The 22,169-nt window shown below is 37.9% G+C and overlaps 1 protein-coding gene across 3 annotated transcripts in view; it reads right to left on the bottom strand.

Annotated features, from left to right (window-relative positions):
* Window positions 1-827: 827 nt before the first annotated feature.
* Window positions 828-22,169, bottom strand: part of ccnf (cyclin F) — a 42,328-nt gene continuing 20,986 nt past the window's right edge. For 2 of the 3 annotated variants that reach the window (XM_079585638.1, XM_079585637.1), the window contains exons 5-17: window positions 21,938-22,134; window positions 19,533-19,586; window positions 19,114-19,218; window positions 18,949-19,026; window positions 16,817-16,965; window positions 15,612-15,776; window positions 10,391-10,514; window positions 8,658-8,838; window positions 7,715-7,802; window positions 5,968-6,067; window positions 5,756-5,889; window positions 4,324-4,496; window positions 828-2,302 (exon numbers count right to left, since the gene is read on the bottom strand). In XM_079585638.1, the coding sequence (XP_079441764.1) occupies window positions 1,905-2,302; window positions 4,324-4,496; window positions 5,756-5,889; window positions 5,968-6,067; window positions 7,715-7,802; window positions 8,658-8,838; window positions 10,391-10,514; window positions 15,612-15,776; window positions 16,817-16,965; window positions 18,949-19,026; window positions 19,114-19,218; window positions 19,533-19,586; window positions 21,938-22,134 (1,946 nt within the window). In that variant the 3' untranslated portion in view covers window positions 828-1,904. The remainder of the gene's footprint in view (window positions 2,303-4,323; window positions 4,497-5,755; window positions 5,890-5,967; window positions 6,068-7,714; window positions 7,803-8,657; window positions 8,839-10,390; window positions 10,515-15,611; window positions 15,777-16,816; window positions 16,966-18,948; window positions 19,027-19,113; window positions 19,219-19,532; window positions 19,587-21,937; window positions 22,135-22,169) is intronic. The other variant, XR_013794525.1, reaches the window with a different exon arrangement.

The following is a 22,169-nucleotide window of genomic DNA, read 5'->3' on the forward strand; positions in this document are numbered from 1 at the left end:
ACGCAAAAACGTCAGCGCGCATAACACTTGAAATGAAAATTAACAGAAAAAAAATAATAATTGTCGTGTTTTTATTAATTGTTTTGGATAATACATATATGCATACATATACATATACGTGCGTGTATAACAAGTACATCTCGGAGACGTCTATTGTATTTGATGTCTGCATCATGTATTATAGTGTTTGCTCATGTGCAATACATCTCTAGGACGTTTCCTGTTAGATGTCATTTAGAAGATGTCTTTAAGATGTTTAAGTAAAACTGCTTTTTCTAAGAGGTTTATCAGATGTTTTTACACAGCAAATGCTTTCCAGATTAACAGATCTTTAGGAAACATCTTACAGTACCTGTGCTATCTATATGGCGCTGTCAAATCATTAATCTTATCTAACATTAAAATTAGTTTACAATGTGTATTATATACATTGTGTGTGAGTCTGTGTATATATATATAAACAAACTTACAATTATAACATTTTTGTATTGTGACTTCAGTTGAAGTTTTAAAACTACAAAAAAATACCTCATTAAGCAATTTGCATATTCTAACTTTTATCAGTTTTAAAAACATGTAAGTCAGGTAGTAAATTTCTTGTTTTTGTATATTTAGTTTACTTTTTTCTAAATAATTAAATAACATCTTTAATCTTTTAACAACTGTTTGACTAGCAATTGCTCATTAAACCAGTGTTAAAAAAATCTTCAGGTCTGCGCTAAAGCATGATATTTATAGAGTAAATTGAAGTGTTAAATCAGCAGTGAAATGAATGTGTGCAAACCACAAGTTCCCATCTGTGTGAAAAAGAAACACTGTAGACATGCAAATGTAACTACTGCACTGTTTTATTGTGGTTTTCAGGATATAACAAACACATGTCTGTTTTCAAGTTCACATGACCTTTCACAGCTTCATACATTTATGTATTTACAGTTATAGACAGGGAATATTTACAGTCGCAATCCTTAGTGATGTTCGACATACAGTACCAACAAGACCCGCACAAAAATAATAACTTAATGCTTTTAGTGTCACAACCTCAATCAGATGAACACTCACAAATATATACGTATGGTTGATTGTTCAAGCATATCAAAGATAAAACACGGAGACTCGTTCGTTACGAAGCATCATTTCGCTTTCCAGCATTGGTCATAAAAAGTGCTCGGTGTCTCTCGAGGTCATTACGAAAAAGCATGTCAAACGATCACATTCATCGGATCTGTCGTAAAAAAAAACACACACGTGGAGTTTATACAGATGTACTGTACGTTTGCAGGTTTCACAGGTCAAAACATCAGTGGTATCACAAGCAGAAAGAGAAAACGGTACGACAATCGTTAACGTGGGAACTTTGGCAGAAGATGTGACGAACGCGAAGCAATACGGGAATACAAAAAACACCGGAGTTCGAGATAAATAATCTAGATACGTGGCGAGAAACATCCGCGTAAACAAACCAGTTCAGTTCGGACAGTGCATTAATCGGCATGAAACTTCATGGATCGAGTCGCTTTCCTCCGTAGCTGCATGTAACGTCGTAAAAAAAGATATTTGCACATTTGATAAACTACAATAGTCAGTTTCTGTAAACAGTCCGGTTTTAAATACTTACGAAGACGCAACACAACGTACACGAGACTTCAAAAAACAGAGACAGTTCCAGTGATTTCAACACACTTGAGGCATTCATCACGTCGCTTGTCAACAGTCAGGAGCTGAAGTGAAATGCATTATGGGAAGGAAAAAAACATGACCTTTGTTCTTACTTAAAAAGAGCTCAGAAACGGACGCGAAACTCACGCCCGTGTCCCTCTTGAGATAAAAAGCACCCGTGAACGAAAGTGCTCCTGGCGGGCGGCCAGGAAGTGATGCGTTAAGGGACGGCGGCTTCCTGCCGATCACAGGCTGAGGAAGGCCAGGTTGGCGTCGTCCTCGTCGCGCTCCGCTTCTCCTCCGCTGTGAGCCGCTGTGTTCTTCCTCTTCACCTGCCGGCGGGTCCTCTGGGTGGGCGGCAGCAGGAGACGGAAGCCGGAGAGGTTCTGAGGAGAGACCAGGGACGAGGAGACCGACGGACTGGGAACGCTTTGGATGGAGGAGTAGCCCGAGCTGCGGCGGTCTGTGCAAAAGGTGCTCGATGAAGAGGAGGAAGAGGATATGTGGCGTATCCAGGGTCTGCTTCGACTGCTGGTCTCCTCTTCCTCGTTGGGTTCCTCACAGAGGCTGTCGTCGCTGGAGAGAGCGCAACAGTGTCCCTCAGCGCTCTCCACCGGCTCCATCTGCACCTCCATCACTGAGACTGGGGCAGAAAGAGAGACGGTTACTCATCAAACTTTTATGAACGGGACCTAAACGCAAACATAATCCAGGTAGATGCACATTTTTTAAAGTCAAATGTAAGGCTTTAAGACCTGAAGAAATCTAAATTAATACCGTACATTAGGGGTGTGCAATATTGACAAAAATATATCCTGATATTTTCAAAGTTTTGTTGATAATACTTAGATGATATTTTACTGATTTTGTACTGGTACCATGGCTGGTTTAGGCCTGTTGTTGATAGCAGACTCACAAAGATATTCATATTTAACATTCTATGCAGTGGTCAGTTCACAGCAGTGACCGAAATTAATTTTTTATTAAGGGGCAATATTTGCCGCCTTAAATTGATTTCCAGGGGCATTTTCACATATACATGCAAATTATTTCTAAACGTATTTAGAGGTATGCATCACCTTTTATGGCAAATTCTAACATTCAAATTAAATTCTATTAGAATAACACAGTACCACTGTCAAATTAAATAATTAAATTAAAAACCATCCTTGCACTGCAGAGGTGACACATCCGAACTGGCATTACTATATTTACACTTGATTTACAATTGCATAAATAAAGCTATTCAATATTTAAATATGAAATTATTAATAATTTTAACATTTTGATTAAAGGGTACTTTAAATATTAAACTAAAACCGCCAGTAGGGGGCGGCAAGTCAATGTCTTAATATGCGAGTTGTTGGGAGTCATTTATTCAACCGATTTGTTCAAACGGCCGATTCATTCAAGAAAAACAAGTGATTGTTCATTGAATCAAATGATTCGTTCAAAAAGCAGATTTCAGTTAAAAAAAAAAATAATTGTTGTCTGTTGGACTAGGGTTTCATTATGAAATGCTCGACGGCGAAATAAAAAGTGACTCAAAATGTTAACTTTATTGTTAATTTAACTGTTGGATAAAATAAATAGCACATTTGCAATTGTGCACAGGAAAACGGCACTCTTGCTCATGTGATATTCTAATATAACAACATAATATGATAAAAATATAAGACAAAAACTCATTTGGGGACATATCTATACCTGCACTGACACATCACGCAGTGAAAGCAAGCATGAGAGACAAATGCGATGTCAGCTCGCACTCGTGCCTAAATGATTAGGCATTCAAATAACAACAAAACTCATTCAAAATGATACATATGCTAATTTAATTTGGAAAGCATTTAGATACGTCTAAGTCAAAGTGTCATCTAAAATTTAAGATCTTTCATAAGTAAAAATAAGACTTTTTAAGGCCTTATATTTTAAAAATCTAATTTAAGACCTTTTAAGGATCCACGGGGACCCTGATAATGCAATTTAAAAGGAATAGCCATGAAAATGTAATAATTTTTAAAAAATCCCATTGTAATATATTCTTTCTTGATGCACGAAATGAGATTTTAGGCAGAAAGCCTGAGTTCCTGTTTTCAATACAACGAGAGTGAGCAGTGATTTAATACAGTCGAGCTCCATAAATGTCACAACCCGTGTGCTTCAAGTCAGCTCACCTCAGCTGAAGCTTTACGCGACGAACTCTCAAACGAAGTGGCATTTTAAAATGTATTTTTTACTTTTTTTAAAGTTAATTTGAAATAATTTATGTATCATTTAAATTAAAATATGTAAAAATAGATTTTTCTAAATAATTTCATTAAATTTAATTAATTTAACAGTGAAATCATTGAAATAATTATATTTAAATATTTTTTACAATTAATGAGATACTAGTTAAATGTTATTAAATTAATTTAACAACTGAATTAAATATTTACTTGTTTTAATAATTGAATTAAAAATATTTATTTTATCATCATTTTTGTCATTTAATTTAAGTATTATTGAAATCACACACACACACAGAAAATAATGATCATGCTAGCTGATATATAACAACGATGTTGTGACACTTGTGTGACTCGTCACGCATTAGTGACAATTGGTTGTGTCTTAATGTTTTAGTGTAATATGATGTAGTTGATATATGAGGCATCTCACCCTCTCCGTCCTTCTCGCCTTCGCTCTCGCGGTCTCCTTCGTACCCCGAGCAGGAGGTGTCGAGGCTCCAGTCCAGCATGTCTCCCAGCAGCATCTCCTCCTGACTGGACAGCTCGGCTGTGGGAGTGGCCAGGAAACTGCCCCTGTGCACCTGCATGCTGTCCTCCCGCCTCCTGCTCAACACACACAACAACAACACATTTAAAGAGACTGTTCTCCACACACATCTAACAAAACATTAGGGGTGTAACAATACATCGATATGGATTGATGCATCGATCAAACGTCTAACGATACGATGGAAAAAAAAGATAAAAAAGATAACCCCGTTCTTGGTCATTTTCATATGTTTTTTTTTTTTACTTGTAACTTGTAAATGTCCCAAATGGGAGAGGGTGTGCAATTTTCAAAAGAGTTTAATTAAACTTTCATGTTAATAAACGTAACTGGCTGTGTAAACTTGGCACATAATATCTAAATATTGATAAATCGACCGATATAGCCCTGAATTGAATCGAATCGTAATGCATAATTTGAGGTATCAGCAAATATCGTATCGCTGGCTGAGAGAATCGATATTGTACCGTGATGAACGGTCCGATTTACACCCCTACAAAACATGGTCTTTAAAGATGCAGAAAAGTGAGAAACCGAACAGGATTACAGATGCATTGATCATTTTTAGCTATTTGCAGGTGTCAAAATGTTTATATGAATAGTACCGTACGACGGCTGACCTTTTGTTTTATTTATTAACGACATTCACGCTAAAATTAAATCAGTCATAACACACACACACACACACACACACGGTAAAAGTAGTTAGAAGAGAAAAAAAAAATTCTCAATATCAGATATATTCAATGATCAGTATCTATTTTATAATAAAATATAACAATATACTAATTACTGTTAAAAATATCTTGTCATTATCAGAAATATTGCCAGATACTGATCATTGAAAAACTATATAAATAATATATGTGTGTGCGTATATGTATGCATGTATATATATAAAATTATATATTTAAATTTTTTTTATCAGGGAATGTCCTTATATTTTTGAGTGTAATAGAATAATAGATACAAAAAAAATATAGAACAATGACTTGTGTAGATGTGGTGTGTACAGTTGTATAGGTGTCAAATGTCAATTTTCTTTATCATAGTTGCAGAGTTTATATGATTATCTTATATATATGATTATCTTATATCTTATATAGTTATAGCGCCCCCTAGAAACAGAAGTGAATGACATTCGACAAGTATCGGTCTTGGTGTCCATGTCCTAATCATGTGATTCCTAGATATTTGCACTCACAAGAGGAGTTTTTTTTTAACCTGTCAAACATCATGGCAAAAACACTGATATAAGGCGATACATCCCGCCTCTCTATCCATTGTGTAGTGTTTGGTTCACACACACACACACCTCTTGCTGTTGCTGGCGGGCGAGGACAGGAAGGTGTGCATCTCTGTGATCTGACTGCTAGCGCTGGACTCCTCCACCTGCGGCTCCACCTCTGGCACCTCCAGCACCTGACACAGCTCCTTAAAGCTCATCACCTGACACACACACACACACACTTCAGAGGACACACTTCACATGATCAACCCAACGAGAGCAGACTCTGAGACACTCACCACGTCTCTGCTTATCTGCTGGTACGCATCATCCTCGAACCTCTGCTTGACCCCCGTCAGAGACACGTGTCTGTAATCTTTGGGCACGTCTTGACCGAAACTGTGAATGCAGTGAAAGAGACTGATGAGTGTGATCTCTGCGATTATATTGTGCTTGTGTCAAAGCGGTCTGGCTTTAAAGACACCATGAAGAAAAAAATCATAGCATTTACTTTTTAAATTATAATATCATTATAGTAGATAAATGATGAATAATAAAAATATATAACCAGTAATTAAATCTTGTTGTTGTAAATTATAGAATTATTAGCAAGAATAATAACTAAAATATAAAATACTATATTATACTAATTAATTATAGCATAGTGGTAAATATTATACATAATAATATAAAAACTAATAACAAAACAATCATATTGCAACTCATAGCAATTCATATTAACAACAACACCATAAAATAATTTGATTAATCATTAAGATACATATAATAACTTATTAATTTTGTTGTATTAAATACTATGTATCATTATTAGCAATAATAATAAATCCATACATTCTACATTCGTTTACATGCTAAAAATATTTATAACTAATTTAAAAACAAACAACAGCATACAACATTCATATATTGCAACTCGTAGCAATTAATAATATTATAACAATAACATCATAAGATGCATTCATATATATAGAAAATAACTAAATTAATAGATAAGAATTATTATAACTAGTATAAACAACCTAATGCAACAACATGCAACTAACAATGATAACATTAATAAAGATAAATATTCTATACAAAACAATACAATTGTATAACTAACTTATATGTATAACTAAAGTTAAGATAAACACAGATAATAAAGATTACATTAAATAAACTGATTACAAATATTAATTAATATAAAAACACAATAATGAATAAAACGTATGATTCTTAAAACAAACATTGTATGGTTTAAACGTTCTTATTAAATATTGACATTCACATTTCATGTGACAAGCAGTTCTTTTTGTAAAAAGCAAAAATTAATTAAATAAATGGAAGGCCCACATTATCATCCCAAATTCTTCAAAGAAATCGCAGTTGCTAAGAAACCGCAGTAACTCGCCTCATCCTGTGCGATCTGAAGTAACGCACGAGACACTCGAGCAGCAAAGCTTCAGTTTTCTCAGAGAAAATGTGAAAGGCCAACAAGATGAGACGAAGGATTTAGTCCAAAATCTAGTACGCATTAAGGCATTAGTCTATTCCAACCTGTAGGCAGGAAAGTTACGCCTAATTTAAGAAAAGTCAAAGGCCGTTAATGTGTGCTTGATTTAGAAGGCAAACCCAGAATGCATTGCGACAAGCTCAATAAAAACATTAATTGAAAACGCTAAAAGGAAATGGGAAATGCCAAAATAAATATATTCCATTAGGAACTGAAAAGTACTGATAGAAAATAGCTTTGCATTTACAAAATGCACTATTTCACCCAGTTCTCTTTATACAATGTCTTTGTTTGCCAATTAGAGAATATTTTTAGTTTAGCAACATGCTAACACCAGCTAAACTCCTCAAACCCAGAGGAGATGCGCCTCATATCAGGCATAGGTACAGTGTTAACACAACGCCCGTCTGACTGCACATCACCGGCTCCATGGAAACGCCACTTCTCTCGGGGTCAGAACTACCACTAAACTTAATTCGATGAAATGCATGTAGCTTAAGACACCGGTGTGGATGACTGACGTGGACACTCACCACTTGACGTAGAGCGATAAAGCACAGGAGACCAGATCCTGCTTGGAGAATCCCGTGTTTTCCTCCAGCTGGATGGGCCACACAGGAACTGTGGAGAAACGGACCGGGAAAACTTCAATAAGGTTTGTACAGGTCAGTGCAATGGTTCAGCCCAGTTCTACACTGTCGTTTTTACAGACAAGGTGCAACACTCACTCACTCTAGAGGAATACACTTGAGCTTTATCAGAAGAGATGCACCGATTACAATTTTCTAGGCCGATTACAATTTTGCATTGAGTTTGACCTGCCGATACAGATTTTAGCCGATTCAGATTAATTTTTTTCTAACCACAATCAATCAAAACAACAATCATAGAGGATTCACAAATAATCACACTAATTTAGAAAACATTATGCGATAAAATTTAAAATACTCCGTCGATTCTAGAACCCAACATCACAACAATATGACATTTAATAATAAAAATAATAATTTAAGCTCATGTAGCTGAATCTGTGCTGGTTTGTATTGGCCGTCTCCAGTTTTCACTCGGTTTTGCCTCCAGCTAACGCCGTGACGTAAGCGTGACGTCGGCCCAAAATGGGTCTATATTGGCTGATAAATCTAAATCCACATTTTTATATAATTTTTGAGAGCCTGATTACAAATACAAAAATCTCACAATTAAAAGCCAAATCTTAAACACAATCATAATATTCTCATCATTTTATGTAGCCTATATGACGGACTTGCTCTGCACATTAACTTTTTTAATTTTAATTGAACATTTTCCTTTTTTGAAGTGATTCCGATCATATTTCAAACTAAAAGATCGGATTTAAGAATCGATATCGGTTCATCAAAATGAGAATCGATTAAAATCAAGAAATGCATATTTAACTCAGCCCTATAAAACTGGAATCAGTTTACATGGATATTTCTGGTAGGATGGCGGTAGTACCGTAGTTGTGCAGCACTCTGGTGAGCAGCAGGATGGCGCTGGCGAGTCGGGCCGGCCCGGGAACGGTGAGAGGCGAGCAGAGCAGAGAGAGTTCACAGATGTATTTGAAGAGGTGAGAACTGCGTCGCTCCGCAGGGACCAGAGACAGCAGCACTTCCCCATAATCCAGCACCGTGACGGTCTGAAACACAACATTAACACAGAGATCAATTACTGAGCACAAGAGCCAGGGCTCCACGAGAAGGGCTGCTTGAACGGACCAATACACACACAATTATGGAGTATCCTTGTAAACGCAGTCAGTTATTTTTATACTAGAGCTGTCAAGCAATTAAAAATGTATGATGTGCTAACTAATTGATCACATTAAATATTGCTGAGAAATTACCCCCAAAAGATAGTTTCAAGTCATTATTGTTGTTAAGTTAGAAAAGCATCAAAACCACATTACAAAAAAGTAGCTTTAGAAATAATAATAATATAATAATTATAATTATAATAGTAATTAAAAAACAATCCAGAAGCTGCATCTGAATTGGCGTGTAGATATTTTTACAGACTGTTTATCACAGCTCAGAGGTGGCATGAATGCATTTACACTGCAATTACATTTGTGTAAATAATGGCATGAGATTAATGGTATTAAAGGGATAGTTCACACACAAATTTGTATTCTGTCATTTGCTCTCCCTAATGTCGGTTCCAACCTGTATGCCATTCTTTCTTTTGAGGAACATAAAAAAAGATAATTTTACAAATTTGGGCGTCATAACCTTATTTAATAGAATAGAAGGTTACATGGGTCAAAACCCACAAAAACATAACCATTTTTTTTTTCTTACTTGCACTGACAATTTTCACTGAAAAGAAACACTCAAATAAAACTCCCTAGTATTGAGTGCTGAGAGTAAATCATTAATATGAATGTAAAAAAGAACCCTGAAGACTCGCTTTGAATATCCGTGACACTCTATTTCATTAGATACAGATGATAATTGTTTGACTTTCACTTTTTCCACTTTCTGAAATATCGGTTTTACTAATAAAATGCCGTCTTTCGTCATCTGGTACGCCTTTGTCATTACACTACGTTTGAACAACAGGGCTTCCTGTTGAATGCGCAGTAAAGCAACTTCAAAAGTTTTGCTTGCATACATTTTTAAATAATAAAACACTTTATTATTATTATTCAAGCAATATTAATCTAAAAGCATTGGCTTTGCATATCAGTTATCGGAAACTTGAACAAGTATCAGCAGCTGTAAAGATTTTTTTTTTTTTTTAATCGGTCAATCTCTATCTTTATCGACTCTCAATTAATTAGTTTTATGCTAACATGCTTCTAAGATAGCTGTACTCAAAGTATCAAATAAAATATTGAGTTGATATAATAATATCTTGAAATTTTCTATGATATTATCTGTCAAATATCTATATATACACGAACAAACGATCAATATACAAATCAATGTTCAATGAAATGCATTTAAGGTCAACATTCTGCTCAATTATTATTATTATTATTTATTATTAAGAGCATTGCAATGCCTTCTGGAATAACCTTAGCATTGAGAGATTAGGTCTTAAAATGCCATTGAGGTTTAGAGCTCGACGCCAAAGCTGAGTGAGCTACCAACCTAGGACACATTAACTGAGCTGGCAGTCTATAATGAGGTTTTTGTGTGCTGGAGTGAAAGCAAACAAGAGGGTGCTTATGTCCTTCAGGAACTGACCCGTATCTTCCCGTCCAGCACGGAGATGACCTCCCCCATCATGCGCACCAGGTCTTCATACTGATAGGTGTTGTCAGTGAGCCACACCGCCTCACGGATGGTCAGGATCTCTTTACTGATGTATCTGAGTCAGAAGATTAAAAAAGAAGAAGAAAAAAAGAGGGTTCAGTCTAGTATAAAGCTGCATGATTCTGGAGAAACTGAGACAACGATTCTCCCATTATTCGAAATAGACAACTAAACAAAATAACATGCAATTTACAAGAGGCTCTGACAAAATTTCAATGATTTAATGAATTATTCAATGACTCGCTCAAAGACTGAGACCCATTTCATTACTTGATGAATCAAGGTTTTTGAACAAATCTGTTGAATGAATAATTCAACGATTCACTTACGGTAGTCTTTAGCCATTTTATTACTTGATGAATTAATGTTTTTGAACAAATTTCTTGAATGCGTCATTCAATGACTCAAAGACTTTACTCATTTTATTACTGGAAGAAACAATGTTTTGGTACAAATTTCTTGGATGAATGATTCAATGGCTGTGTCAAAAATCGGCTAAAATCCAAAACCATAGTGGACGTTATCGAGAGCACTCATTCAATCCCACAATGCACTGCAATGTGTACACAACTGATGTAGGCTCAACGGCTAGAGAATACCCATAATGATGGGCTACAATGTGGCTACAGCGTAACATCATACAGGTATAAATTCCTTGATTATTCAATTGTTTAGTTGAGGTTATCATTTTTATGACAGAGTTAAAGATACATCTTTTCATTAGGGGCCAAGCACTGAAGGTGCGGGCACCTATTGTATCTGTTCCCGTTCTTATTCTTCTTTTTCTTTTTCTTCTTCCGACTGGGCGTCTATGGCAGCCTATAGAACCGTTTGCGGGAAACTTATGAAAATTGGCACAGTGATAGAGGACAGCCTGAACTATCACCATAGCAAATTTGGAGTCTCCAACTCATTCCCTCTAGCGCCACCAGCTGTCCAAAGTTTCACTCATGTTTATGCTAATAACTTTTGAACCACAAGGGCTAGAAACAAAATTCTTTTTTCCTCTGATCCCTGAGCTCATGACGATTCGACTGCACTATATGACGTCATTTTCCGTCATAATAGTTTTCCCGCCATTTTGAATTTTCCGAAAAACCTACTTTTTCGAACTCCTCCTAGGCCGTTGCTCCGAATTTCACGAAAAATGAACCAGATCATCTCCAGACCTTGACGACCAAAAGTTATGGAATTCAAGTTGATTCGAATTACCGTTCTCAAATACCGCGCAAATACATTTTACGTAGCGCTTGCGAAAACAGACGTAAGGCCGTATCTCCACAACGCTTTATCAGATTCAGACCAAATTTGGTACATGTCATCACAAGCATGACCTGAGGCTACATGCTGCGTTTCGGCGCAGCGCCACCTACTGGCCCGGAGATATGAATAATTTATGTTTTTGCTTATAACTTCTGAACGGTTTGTCCAAAAATCACAAAAGTGGTCTCGTTAGATTCAGGGCGTCGTGCTGAGTTGACTGATATCCAATTTTTCCATATCGGCCATTTTGGCTGTCGGCCATTTTGAATTATGTGCTAAAATGCTGTATTTTATGAACGCATGAACGAATCGTTACGAAACTCAGTATGAGTCATCAGTACAACGCCCTTAAGGTACTCAAAAATTTATGAGACAGCGCCACCTTTTGGTCAAAAGTTATAATGAAATTTCCAAAAATGCTAATAACTTTTGAATAAATTTGCCTATAGTAATGACACTGATCTCAATAGATTCCTTGGGTTATGCTGAAAACATAGATACCAATTTTGCCATAGTCAGCCAAACTTCCGGTCCGCCATATTTATTTTCTTTTAAAACCTACTTTTTCGAACTCCTCCTAGACCGAACGTCCGATTTTCACCAAAATCGGATCGTGTCATCTCCAGACCATGCCGAGTAAAAGTTATGGATTTCGTGTCGATAGACGAAACCGTTTTCATATACCGCAGTGGCAAAGTTGAGGCATGATGCCAAAATGACTATTCAGGCTTTAATATATGCAATGCCTTGACATATTGACACCAAACTTTGTATGTGTCATTGTCACTTCACTCTGACCACATCACATCAGTTTCGTAACTGCGCCACCTATTGGTCGAAAGTGATAATCATATTTTTAGTTATTGTGTGTGATTTTTCAACCATTTTGCCAAAATTCATCTTTAAATGTCTTCAATTGCTCCTTGCTGCAGTTGGTCTCTCACTTCCAGCCACTTTGGCATGTCTTGTCGTCTTGCTTGCGCTTGGCCCCGGTGATTGCTGCTTGCAGCTATATTTACTACTGGAGCTGCCAGTTTGCAAAGTTTCAAATGATTATTAAAGGGATACTTCACCGCTGGAAAGATGAATGTGTATTTAAATTGGGTCATTTATGTAGTAGAAAATGTATTTTTGGCTCATGTGGATAAAAGACAACAACTCCCAGAATGCACTTGATTCTCTGCCCTACGAGTTCACTCCCAAGCCACGCCTACCGGTAAGAGCGCAGTTAAACAACTAGGCTACTAGCTGACTCAAAACTTAAGACACCGTTTTGTTGTGAGTCACCATGACAAGTCTGCACGGGATTGTCCGGGATTCGGCTTTTGCGCTCTACAGTCGCCATTCATCATGTTTACTGTGGCGAGCAGGATGAGACTGAGGGCTGCGGGAGAACGGCGCGAGGCCGGTGGCGTGATTACTGATGAGCAGTGTTGGGTGTAACGCGTTACAAAGTAACGCGTTACTGTAATAATATTACTTTTTTCAGTAACTAGTAGTGTAAGGCATTACTCGTCTGAAAATGGTAATATTATTACAGTTTTCCCGAGCTAGTTACTTGCGTTACATTTGCCAGTAGCACCATCGCACACAAGGCACAGAGAACAGAAGGGAAGGGGAGGAGGGCGTGAATGGAACACAGTGATTGGTCTGGGTTTGGCACGAGGTATCATTTACCATCACCGATTGGTCGACACCCGTGAGCCAGCCGCAGAGCGGCACCCTCAAAGACAGATGGGGAAAAATGGTAGCGTCAACAACGGCAAGCTCTTTTCAGAGGAAGGTTCCCAGCAACAGAAAGCTAGTTTCGACGGGTGGAGATTCAGTAATTATTTTGAATATGTTCAACGGAAGGAAAATAACTTGACGGTGAAGTGCACACTCTGCCCGGGGAGAAAGCTGCTCTCCACCGCTTGTAACTCTACCTCCGACAGCACGGACACATCAAGCTCGTTGCGAAGCGACATAGGCTGCGTTTACACTTGGCATTAATATGCGACCTGTATCTGGATGTTGTCTACATACACATTGAAAAGACGAGTGTAAACGCGCTTCTGATCGGAATGTTATCCGATCAGCATGTCCAGTTTCGGGGGTAGTCGAGGACGCATTGTGATCGGATCTCAGTGTAATGTAAACGCAATCCAGCCATCGTGTCTGCATTCACAGGTGGACGTCATATAAATCCCCCCCAGTCTCCCCACATGGCTGTCAGAGAATAATGGCCAGACGCATTTCAGTTTATTTAGACTTACATGATACTGTGTGTGTCATTTTTCATTTTAATTGTGCAACATTATCTGAACGAGGCGATCGCCTGTACAATCACAGCTGTGAGGCTTGAGATCTTAATGAAGAGCGTGCGCTGCTTTGCCAGAGGAATAATAGGAATACACTTTTTATTTTTATTTATTTTAAATGTTGAATGTTTTTATTGTTTCAGCATGTTTATTAATCTCCCATTTCTGTTAATATAGTCATTGCATGCTATAACCTTAAACCCCGATGATCGATGATGTGACTTATATGGTTATTTTTGTAGGCCTATGATCAACTCTGCACAAGTAGCCTACAGTTGTTTGTAGTTATTTGTGCTAGACAGTGCCAGTCTGTTGTTGGCGTAATAAAGACCCAAAGAACACTCCTCCTTTGTATGTTCTCCCTCCATCTGATGCATCTCAGGCAATTATAGAGTAGGCCTAATTAAGAAAAAAAATGTAACTAGTAATATAACTAGTAATATAACTAGTTACTTTCTCCAGGGAGTAATAAAGTAAAGTAAGGCATTACTATTTTTGAGAGTAATATGTAATATATTACTTTTTTGAGTAACTAGCCCCAACACTGCTGATGAGCAACACCTGTGAGACGCACCGTCTCGTATCTCTCAGGGAGGAGCGTGAATTTTCTTAGCAATGTTAAAACGCACATCAACCGATCACTTGTTTAGCGTTCATTGTAAACACTATATTCAGATTCACCAATCGTAATGAATTCAGTTAGATTGAAACAAAAGGTGCGCACGTAAACAATGAATGGCGACTGCAGAAAGCAAAAGCCGAATCCCGGATATTTTGGACGATCTCGACAGCCGGACATGTCCGGGAAAAAGGATGTATGCATGGTAACCCTATTCAGCTTTCTCCACAGAACAAGAGCCTGTTAGCTTAGCTTCCAAAAAAAGATGGCTGACACTGTTTGTACATTCTGTGAGTGAGATTTATGGGCGGGTTGAAAACATGCGTAACTAGCTCCTACTACTGGCTGTAGTCTCTAGCCTCTGGCCAAAAAAGCCTCAGACTACACAAAATGACGATTTTTGCGTCATCGGAGGACTTTTTCCAGACAAAAAAATACATAAATCTCTCGTCTCAGGGGGATATGAGGGAGGGAAGCACGGTAATTCGAAAATACTACAGGTTTTCTACTGATACAAAGCGTAATGCTAAATGCTGAAGTATCCCTTTAAACAGCACACACTATGCAAAAGCTGCAGCCCTTTCAGCACAACTCAGTGTCTGAATTCACTCACTCGTTTTCATTCACTCCTTCAAGTGGACTATATTAGTGGAGTAATGTAGGGAATAGTGAACGAGGGTATAGGGGGTGATTTCAAACACAGCTAGACTCACTCATAAAGACGTCATACGTTTCATTACTGGATGAATCAGAGTTCTTTTTGAACGAATCTCTAGAATGAATCATTTAATGGCAAATACGTTCGTTGTGAACGAACTTGTCAAAGGTTTAATAGACAGCCGAATCGTTGTCATTTATTAATAAGACTGTGCGGGGTGGTTGAATTAACATTGCAAACTTATCGAGTTTATTACTCATCTAGTTCTAGCCTGGCACAAACACAGGATTAGCAGAGCGTCTCGTTGCTCACCGAGTGCAGATCACCATGCAGGCGATGCCCAGGAGCTGCAGCTGGGCCTTGGGCACCGAACACAGGCTCAGATAGCGGTCCACGCATCCGATGGTCACATGCAGCACTTGACTGGAGAAGTCTTTCATGGTGGTCACCTCCACCAGCCAGTCCACCAGAATATACCTGCAAAAGCATAAGGGGGATTTGTTCAATACATATATAGAGAACTAAACACATTGTGGCCAACCTGACCATCAATTTATCACCAAAAAGTGCTGTAATAGTGCTTTAGTAATTAGATTCAGCGGACAGTCTGCTTTTGTTTAGTCACCACTAGCTATTGAAGATAAGTATTGAATATTTACAATATATCCACAGGGATTTTGCTGGAAATATAAAAGCATGAGTGTCATTTTAATATAAAGCATGAGTGTTATTTTAATATTTTTATATATTATAATAGTATTTTGTAATACCAATTTGCTTTTAAATCTTTAATATTCATTTTAGTTTTGATAATTAAACTAACAAGGATGACAAAAGCACATTTCTCTATAGCTATAATTTATATATTTACATTTTAGACTTAAGTTTAATTTAAAGTACTAAAATTACTAAGTTACGGTAGTTACCAAAGCAACATTTGTAAAATAAACACAAAAAATTCCCCCATCTAATATTTATATTTTCTTTATCTAAGCTTTATTTCTATCACTGAAAATGACTTTGGTAACACTTACAAGGTTCCATTTGTTAACATTAGTCAACTACACTAGTTAACATGAACTAAAAACGAAAAATACATTTAGTAAACGTTAATTTCAACAGTCCATAATAAATGATTAAAATCAAACGTATGTGTTAATATTATATTTAATGGATCTGAGTTAATGAACAGTTAACTAACATTAACACATTAACACTGTAACAAATGTATTGCTGATTATATTAGTCAATGCATTAATGAGACCTTATTGTAAAGTGTTACCATTATTATTAACCGTTTTATGCAACCCATGTTAAATAATAATAATAATAATGATAACAATAATAATAAAAAGTTTAAAAAAAATAATAATTAAATAGAATTTTTTTTTTTTAAGTTAGACAAAAAAAAAACCATGTGACTGACATTCAAGCCAAGAAACAACAACTTTAAAATTCCCTGGTATTCCCGGTTTTCCATGACTGTGAACCCTGTAGGAATATTGTTGATTTCGTACCTCTTAGTGGTAATGTCCTGTCCCTGCAGACTCAGCGGGTACTGCAGGGGTGACGGCCCGGAGTGGAAGAACTGGGCCACGAGTTCAGCACAGGCCCGCGGCTCCAGACCCAGAGGGTTAGCGGTGCCACATGACTTCGCAAACGCCAGCTGGGAGATCAGAACAGACAAGTTAGACAAGCATGAAACCCTGTGTGTGTGTGTGTGTGTGTGTGTGTGTAATATGGCATCACAAATTAACAGATTTAAAAAAAAAAAAAGCAAAAAAAAAAAAAGCATCACTCTCCATTTGAAGGGCCCCCATCCAAACCCATTTATACACATCAGAGTGGCTTTCAATCTGGCACAGCTGCTGATTATTACAAGTCAATATCAACAATGGCAGAGAAAACCTCCATATGAGATAACAGGAAATATGACGCATCTTTCCCAGGGTGTGCACTTCCATTATGAGCGCGCTCAGAGCACTGACATTGTGAGAATGGAGGAATAATGGAGACGGATGATTGGTAATGACTTCATCAAAAGCACCCCATCACAGACGTCATTTTCACACTAGAGTCAAAAAATTAAAACAAACTGAAGGCTGAGCTATCAAAGAAAAAAAGTTAACATTTTAGATATAATTTATGTGCAGATTTCTTTTTTTCCCCCTCCTTTAAGTAACTGTTTTTGTTCTAAAAGATGCACAAAAAAATACTGCATATTAAAACTACAAATAAAAGGCACAATTTGTTTACAGTTTATCATGTTATATGACAGATGGTTAAGGAAAAAAAAAAATAGGTAAGGAAAAAAAAAAAAACAACACCTGAATTTAACCAGGGGCTGGTTGCATAAACCGCTAAGACTAGTCTTACAAGCTAGACATCACTTTTTGTTTTTCTTTAAAATGGTTCATAGCTTTTTTTAAATCAGTTACATCAAAACACAAGCCCCTTTCACACAGAGATTCCAGAAAATACACGGATAATGTGTCCCGGGATTGTTTGATTTTGGTTCATTAACACTGCCAGTGATTTTCTGGGATGAGACGTGTAACGTACACGTCGAAAACATGTACACTAAAGGCCTCATTATACTTCTGCGTCGAACTCGCGCCGTAGCTAAGTCGTAGGCTGTGTGTAGCGTGCGGTACTTCGGCGTACCCCGACGTGCACCTCTCCAAAAATGTAACAATGCGTCAATTCTACGTGGACACAAGCGCTGTGATTGGTCTGCTAGAACCCCTCCCTCGGGTTTCACACGCTCCCTCTGCATGTGTAATCGCGCTTCAACACGGACAACGACGCAGAAGTATAAACTAAAACCAACGCGTTGCCTACAGCGTAGTGGCTCTGGCGTAGGTCCGACACCGAAGTATAAATCAGCCTTAACGCATCACGTACCGTTCCACTAAGCTGATGAACGATCTCAGCTTCAGTGCAGATAGTAAGGAGCTCCTGGTCTCTGCTTCGTTCCAGTTTGCAGACATTTTTTCGTTCTTTCTTTGTTGATGACGAACACAAAGTTTCTTCTAAGAGCAACAGAGTCACGCGATGGCACGTCACAACGGCACACCCCTTATGGCATTGGCCCTGGCTTTTGTTCGCACAGGGCGCGTTCCGGGATCGATCCTGGCAATGTTACTAGGTCCCCAACCCGGGATCGATCCCGGCATCAATCCCGGGACATGTTTGCGTTCACACAGAAGGCACTCTGGCAATTTCGCAGCAATTTCCCGGGATCAACGCGCTGTGTGAAAGGGATGATAGATTGGCCTAATTTGATATAAAAAAGTAAGACTGGCTGCCCCTTGACTAACTGCTAGAAATTAAGACACTGTCTTAACCTAATGGCTGTTTATGCACCGGCCCCTGGTCTAGATCCTGTATTTTGTGTATGCCTTGGGCAGGAATGATTTAAATTAGGAATGTTGTGACGCGTTTATTCCCTAAAGAAACTCAAGACTACAATGGAGGTGTTTCAGGGAGTTCAGAAACAGTGTTACTGATATAGAGAATAACTCCCTCTGGAGTGACTTCGCAGCCCTTTTTCATGCTCATACAGCAACATTACACACTAAAGAACGTTGAACGTAAAAAAAAACATAAGTCCCCTTTAATTTTCTATACAGGTCATTTCTCCAGTCACCTGAGCTTCCCAGCATCCTTTAGCAGCGTAGTCCCTGAGTGTGCGCATGCACTGCAGATACCTGCCGGGGTCAGCGGTCTGAGGACAGAGAGTAAACCAGCGATCAGCACACAGTCGGCAGAGATACAGAAGTAGCGTTATCACGAGAGCTAAAGAAGCTCTTACCGACGTGCCGCGGTTCATTTCCCACAGCAGATACGAGCTCTGCACGCTCCCGCAACGAGCCGACTCCTTCAGCATGGACGTCGCCTCCTCACGCTTCTCCTCATCCTGATACACACACATACAGAGTCACAGATTGAGTTACGGGAGAACCAGAGCGGAGATGCACTCATTAATGTTTCTCTGGGACATATTGACTGAGAAGTCCATACACAGAAAGCATCAAATAAGCAGCCCAAAGCCCAACTTAACCTTGGGAATGATGAACATTCCTGTGGATGTCGGAAATTAGTAACATTTCAAGATCTAGTTTTTGAGAATAGACCATTCCGTGATGCTACAAATGAGACTCCATCTTTAAAACCTGGTAGTATTGTACATCTGTTTACACAATCATCTTTTCAAGAACAAAAGCAACTCACATCAAACAGCTGGAGGATTCTAGCCAAGCAGTAAAATAACGTCCCTCTCCGTTCCTATAAGGACAAGAAGAAAGAGAGAGACATTAGGATGCGTTTACAACTAGATGGCATCTGCGTCATGATGGACAAATATAAATTGGATAATTATGATTGCATAGATTCCGGTCAATTTTGTTGTCAAGAGAGAGGAATGAAGAAAAGAAAATACACGATCCCATACTGACAATATTTTGAGGGAGAAAAAGAAATGTAAACCAAATTAATAATTGGAAGGAAAAAATGTTTTATCAACAATTGTGTATTTTATTAATCTACACTGAATTTTCAGCATCATTACTCCAGTCTTCAGTGTCACATGATCCTTCAGAAATCATTCTAGGGCCGCAACGACGCGTCGACGTCATCGATTACGTCGACTATGAAAATACGTCGACACGCATGAAATGCGTCGACGCGTCACATTCATTATTTACGTTTAAATATCGAGTAATGGCGGCTTCTGCTCCAGCTCATGGTGAAAATGACAATCACGATCATCCAAAGTATGGGAATACTTTAAACTACAGCCGAACAGAAAGGTGCTTTGTTCACTATGCAAAGCGGAAATGTCATAACGTTACCATGGCAGCACAACTGCTATGAACGAGCATCTTAAAAGGATATCCTGTGACTCTGCGAACTCAAAACGACTTTAATTTATAACTTCAACTTAAATCTGTCAACGAAGCCTTCAGTGCATTTAAATTGCCCGTTTTTAAAAGTTGTGTATGCACATGTAGACTAGAGACAAGCACTCCCACGGGACCCAACACAACAGAGTGCGGCACGGGATCTGATGGCCGAGTGCGGGCGCGGGCGGTAATGCACTCGTGTGTGTGTGTGTGTGTGCTGGTTGCGGGAGAATAAAACGATTCGCGGGTCCGACTCCCACAAAATAGAAATCTATAAATTGAACATCTCAAAACAAATAAATTGTCATTCATCTGTTGCACAAAAGCAACAAGAAGATCTAAAACATAATAGAAACGATTTACAGGCCAGAGTCTATCTATTTATAACCTGTTTGCAGCGTTTAACAATGTAGCCAATCACAGACATATGTGTTGATTTCTTGAACGCAATGGCCAATCAGAAGCATTTAAGATGGAATCTCCTCACCGCTCAAAATGGACTTTTTGTTCAGTGCTGAATTCTGCATAGGCTACTGGCAAATCGATATTATGAAAGATTCATTGTGCAGTCAGTTTCATTGATAATAACAGAGATGTCCGCTTTTTAGGAATTATTAAGGGAGAAATCCGTCCCGCGCATGTCTCTAATGTAGACTTTAAAAACAAACAATAACGTTATATTTACATATTAACAGTAGCCTAGGCTGTAATATAGTGTATGTGAACCTTTTTGCAAAAAAACACAAGTGCATTTTCGGACAAGTTAATTGAGTAAATCATACTCCCACTACGGTAATTAATTACAGACTATAGTAAACACATTTCCTAAATCGGCCTGTAACTATACATCTTACATTTTATGAAACAGTACCATTGGTTAAAAATAAAGTTTAAAATGCTTCCTGTTCGCATATTTTATTACCCTTTCTGAAATACAAAATTTATTTTGTCATCATTTATAATTTCATGTTAAAATAATATACAGATGCACTACCCTCTTCAAAATACAGCTGATATATTGTTAGCATTCTTTAGCATAACTTAATTTTTTATACTGGGAAATTTCAAAGTATTTTTCAGAAAATGAATTAATAAAAAGTTTGAAATACTAATGTAGAAGTTGTACTTATTATTTATTGGAAAGTTTGCCAATGGATAAATCGGCTAATCCCAAAAATATGCATTAGATTAATCGGGAAAATAATCGTTAGATTAGTCGACTAATCAAAGAAATAATCGATAGATTAATCGACAACAAAAATAATCGTTAGATGCAGCCCTAAATCATTCTGATATGATTTGATGCTCAAGAAAGATTTATGATTATTATCAATGTTGAAAACAGTTGTGCTGCTTAATATTTTGTGGAAAACGTGATTTAAATCTTTGTTGAATAAAAGGATCAAGAGAACAGAATTTATTTGAAATAGAAATAATCTTTTGTATCTTAAGTATGTGTGTGAAAGATGTACCTTATTGTAAAGTGTTACCAAAAAACAAAATACTTAGAACCCTTTTTTTTAGTTCCCAATCCAAATTTGGTCTCATTAAATACCTAGTTTCACTCTGTAACATATATCCGACTATGAACTTAACTCGCACGAAAGCTTAACACCAGCATTAAGAGCTGTACCGTATCAAAATCTAAAAAATTTAACAAAGGAAAAAAAAGAAACCGTGTACTGGGCCTGAAGGAGTTGAACTGTAGTGGAAGTGAATGCTGGGATATCTCACCAGGTTGGTCTCACACTCGGCTTGGAGTCGGTCGTACACCACAGCCTTACAGCAGCCTCCAGACATGGACCAGGGCGGGCGGATGAACAGCCAGATGAACGGCTCGGCCAGCGGGGACCTGAGGCTCTCGGCCAGGCTGAAGTACCGGGACGCCATGCGGCCGCACAGATCGGCACGGCCCTCCTCGCTGAGCGACGCTGAAGGACATACACGCGTCATTAACAGCTCTGAT

Source organism: Phoxinus phoxinus, assembly GCF_949152265.1.
Source record: "Phoxinus phoxinus genome assembly, chromosome: 1".
In the NCBI taxonomy this organism is placed as follows: Eukaryota; Metazoa; Chordata; class Actinopteri; order Cypriniformes; family Leuciscidae; genus Phoxinus; species Phoxinus phoxinus.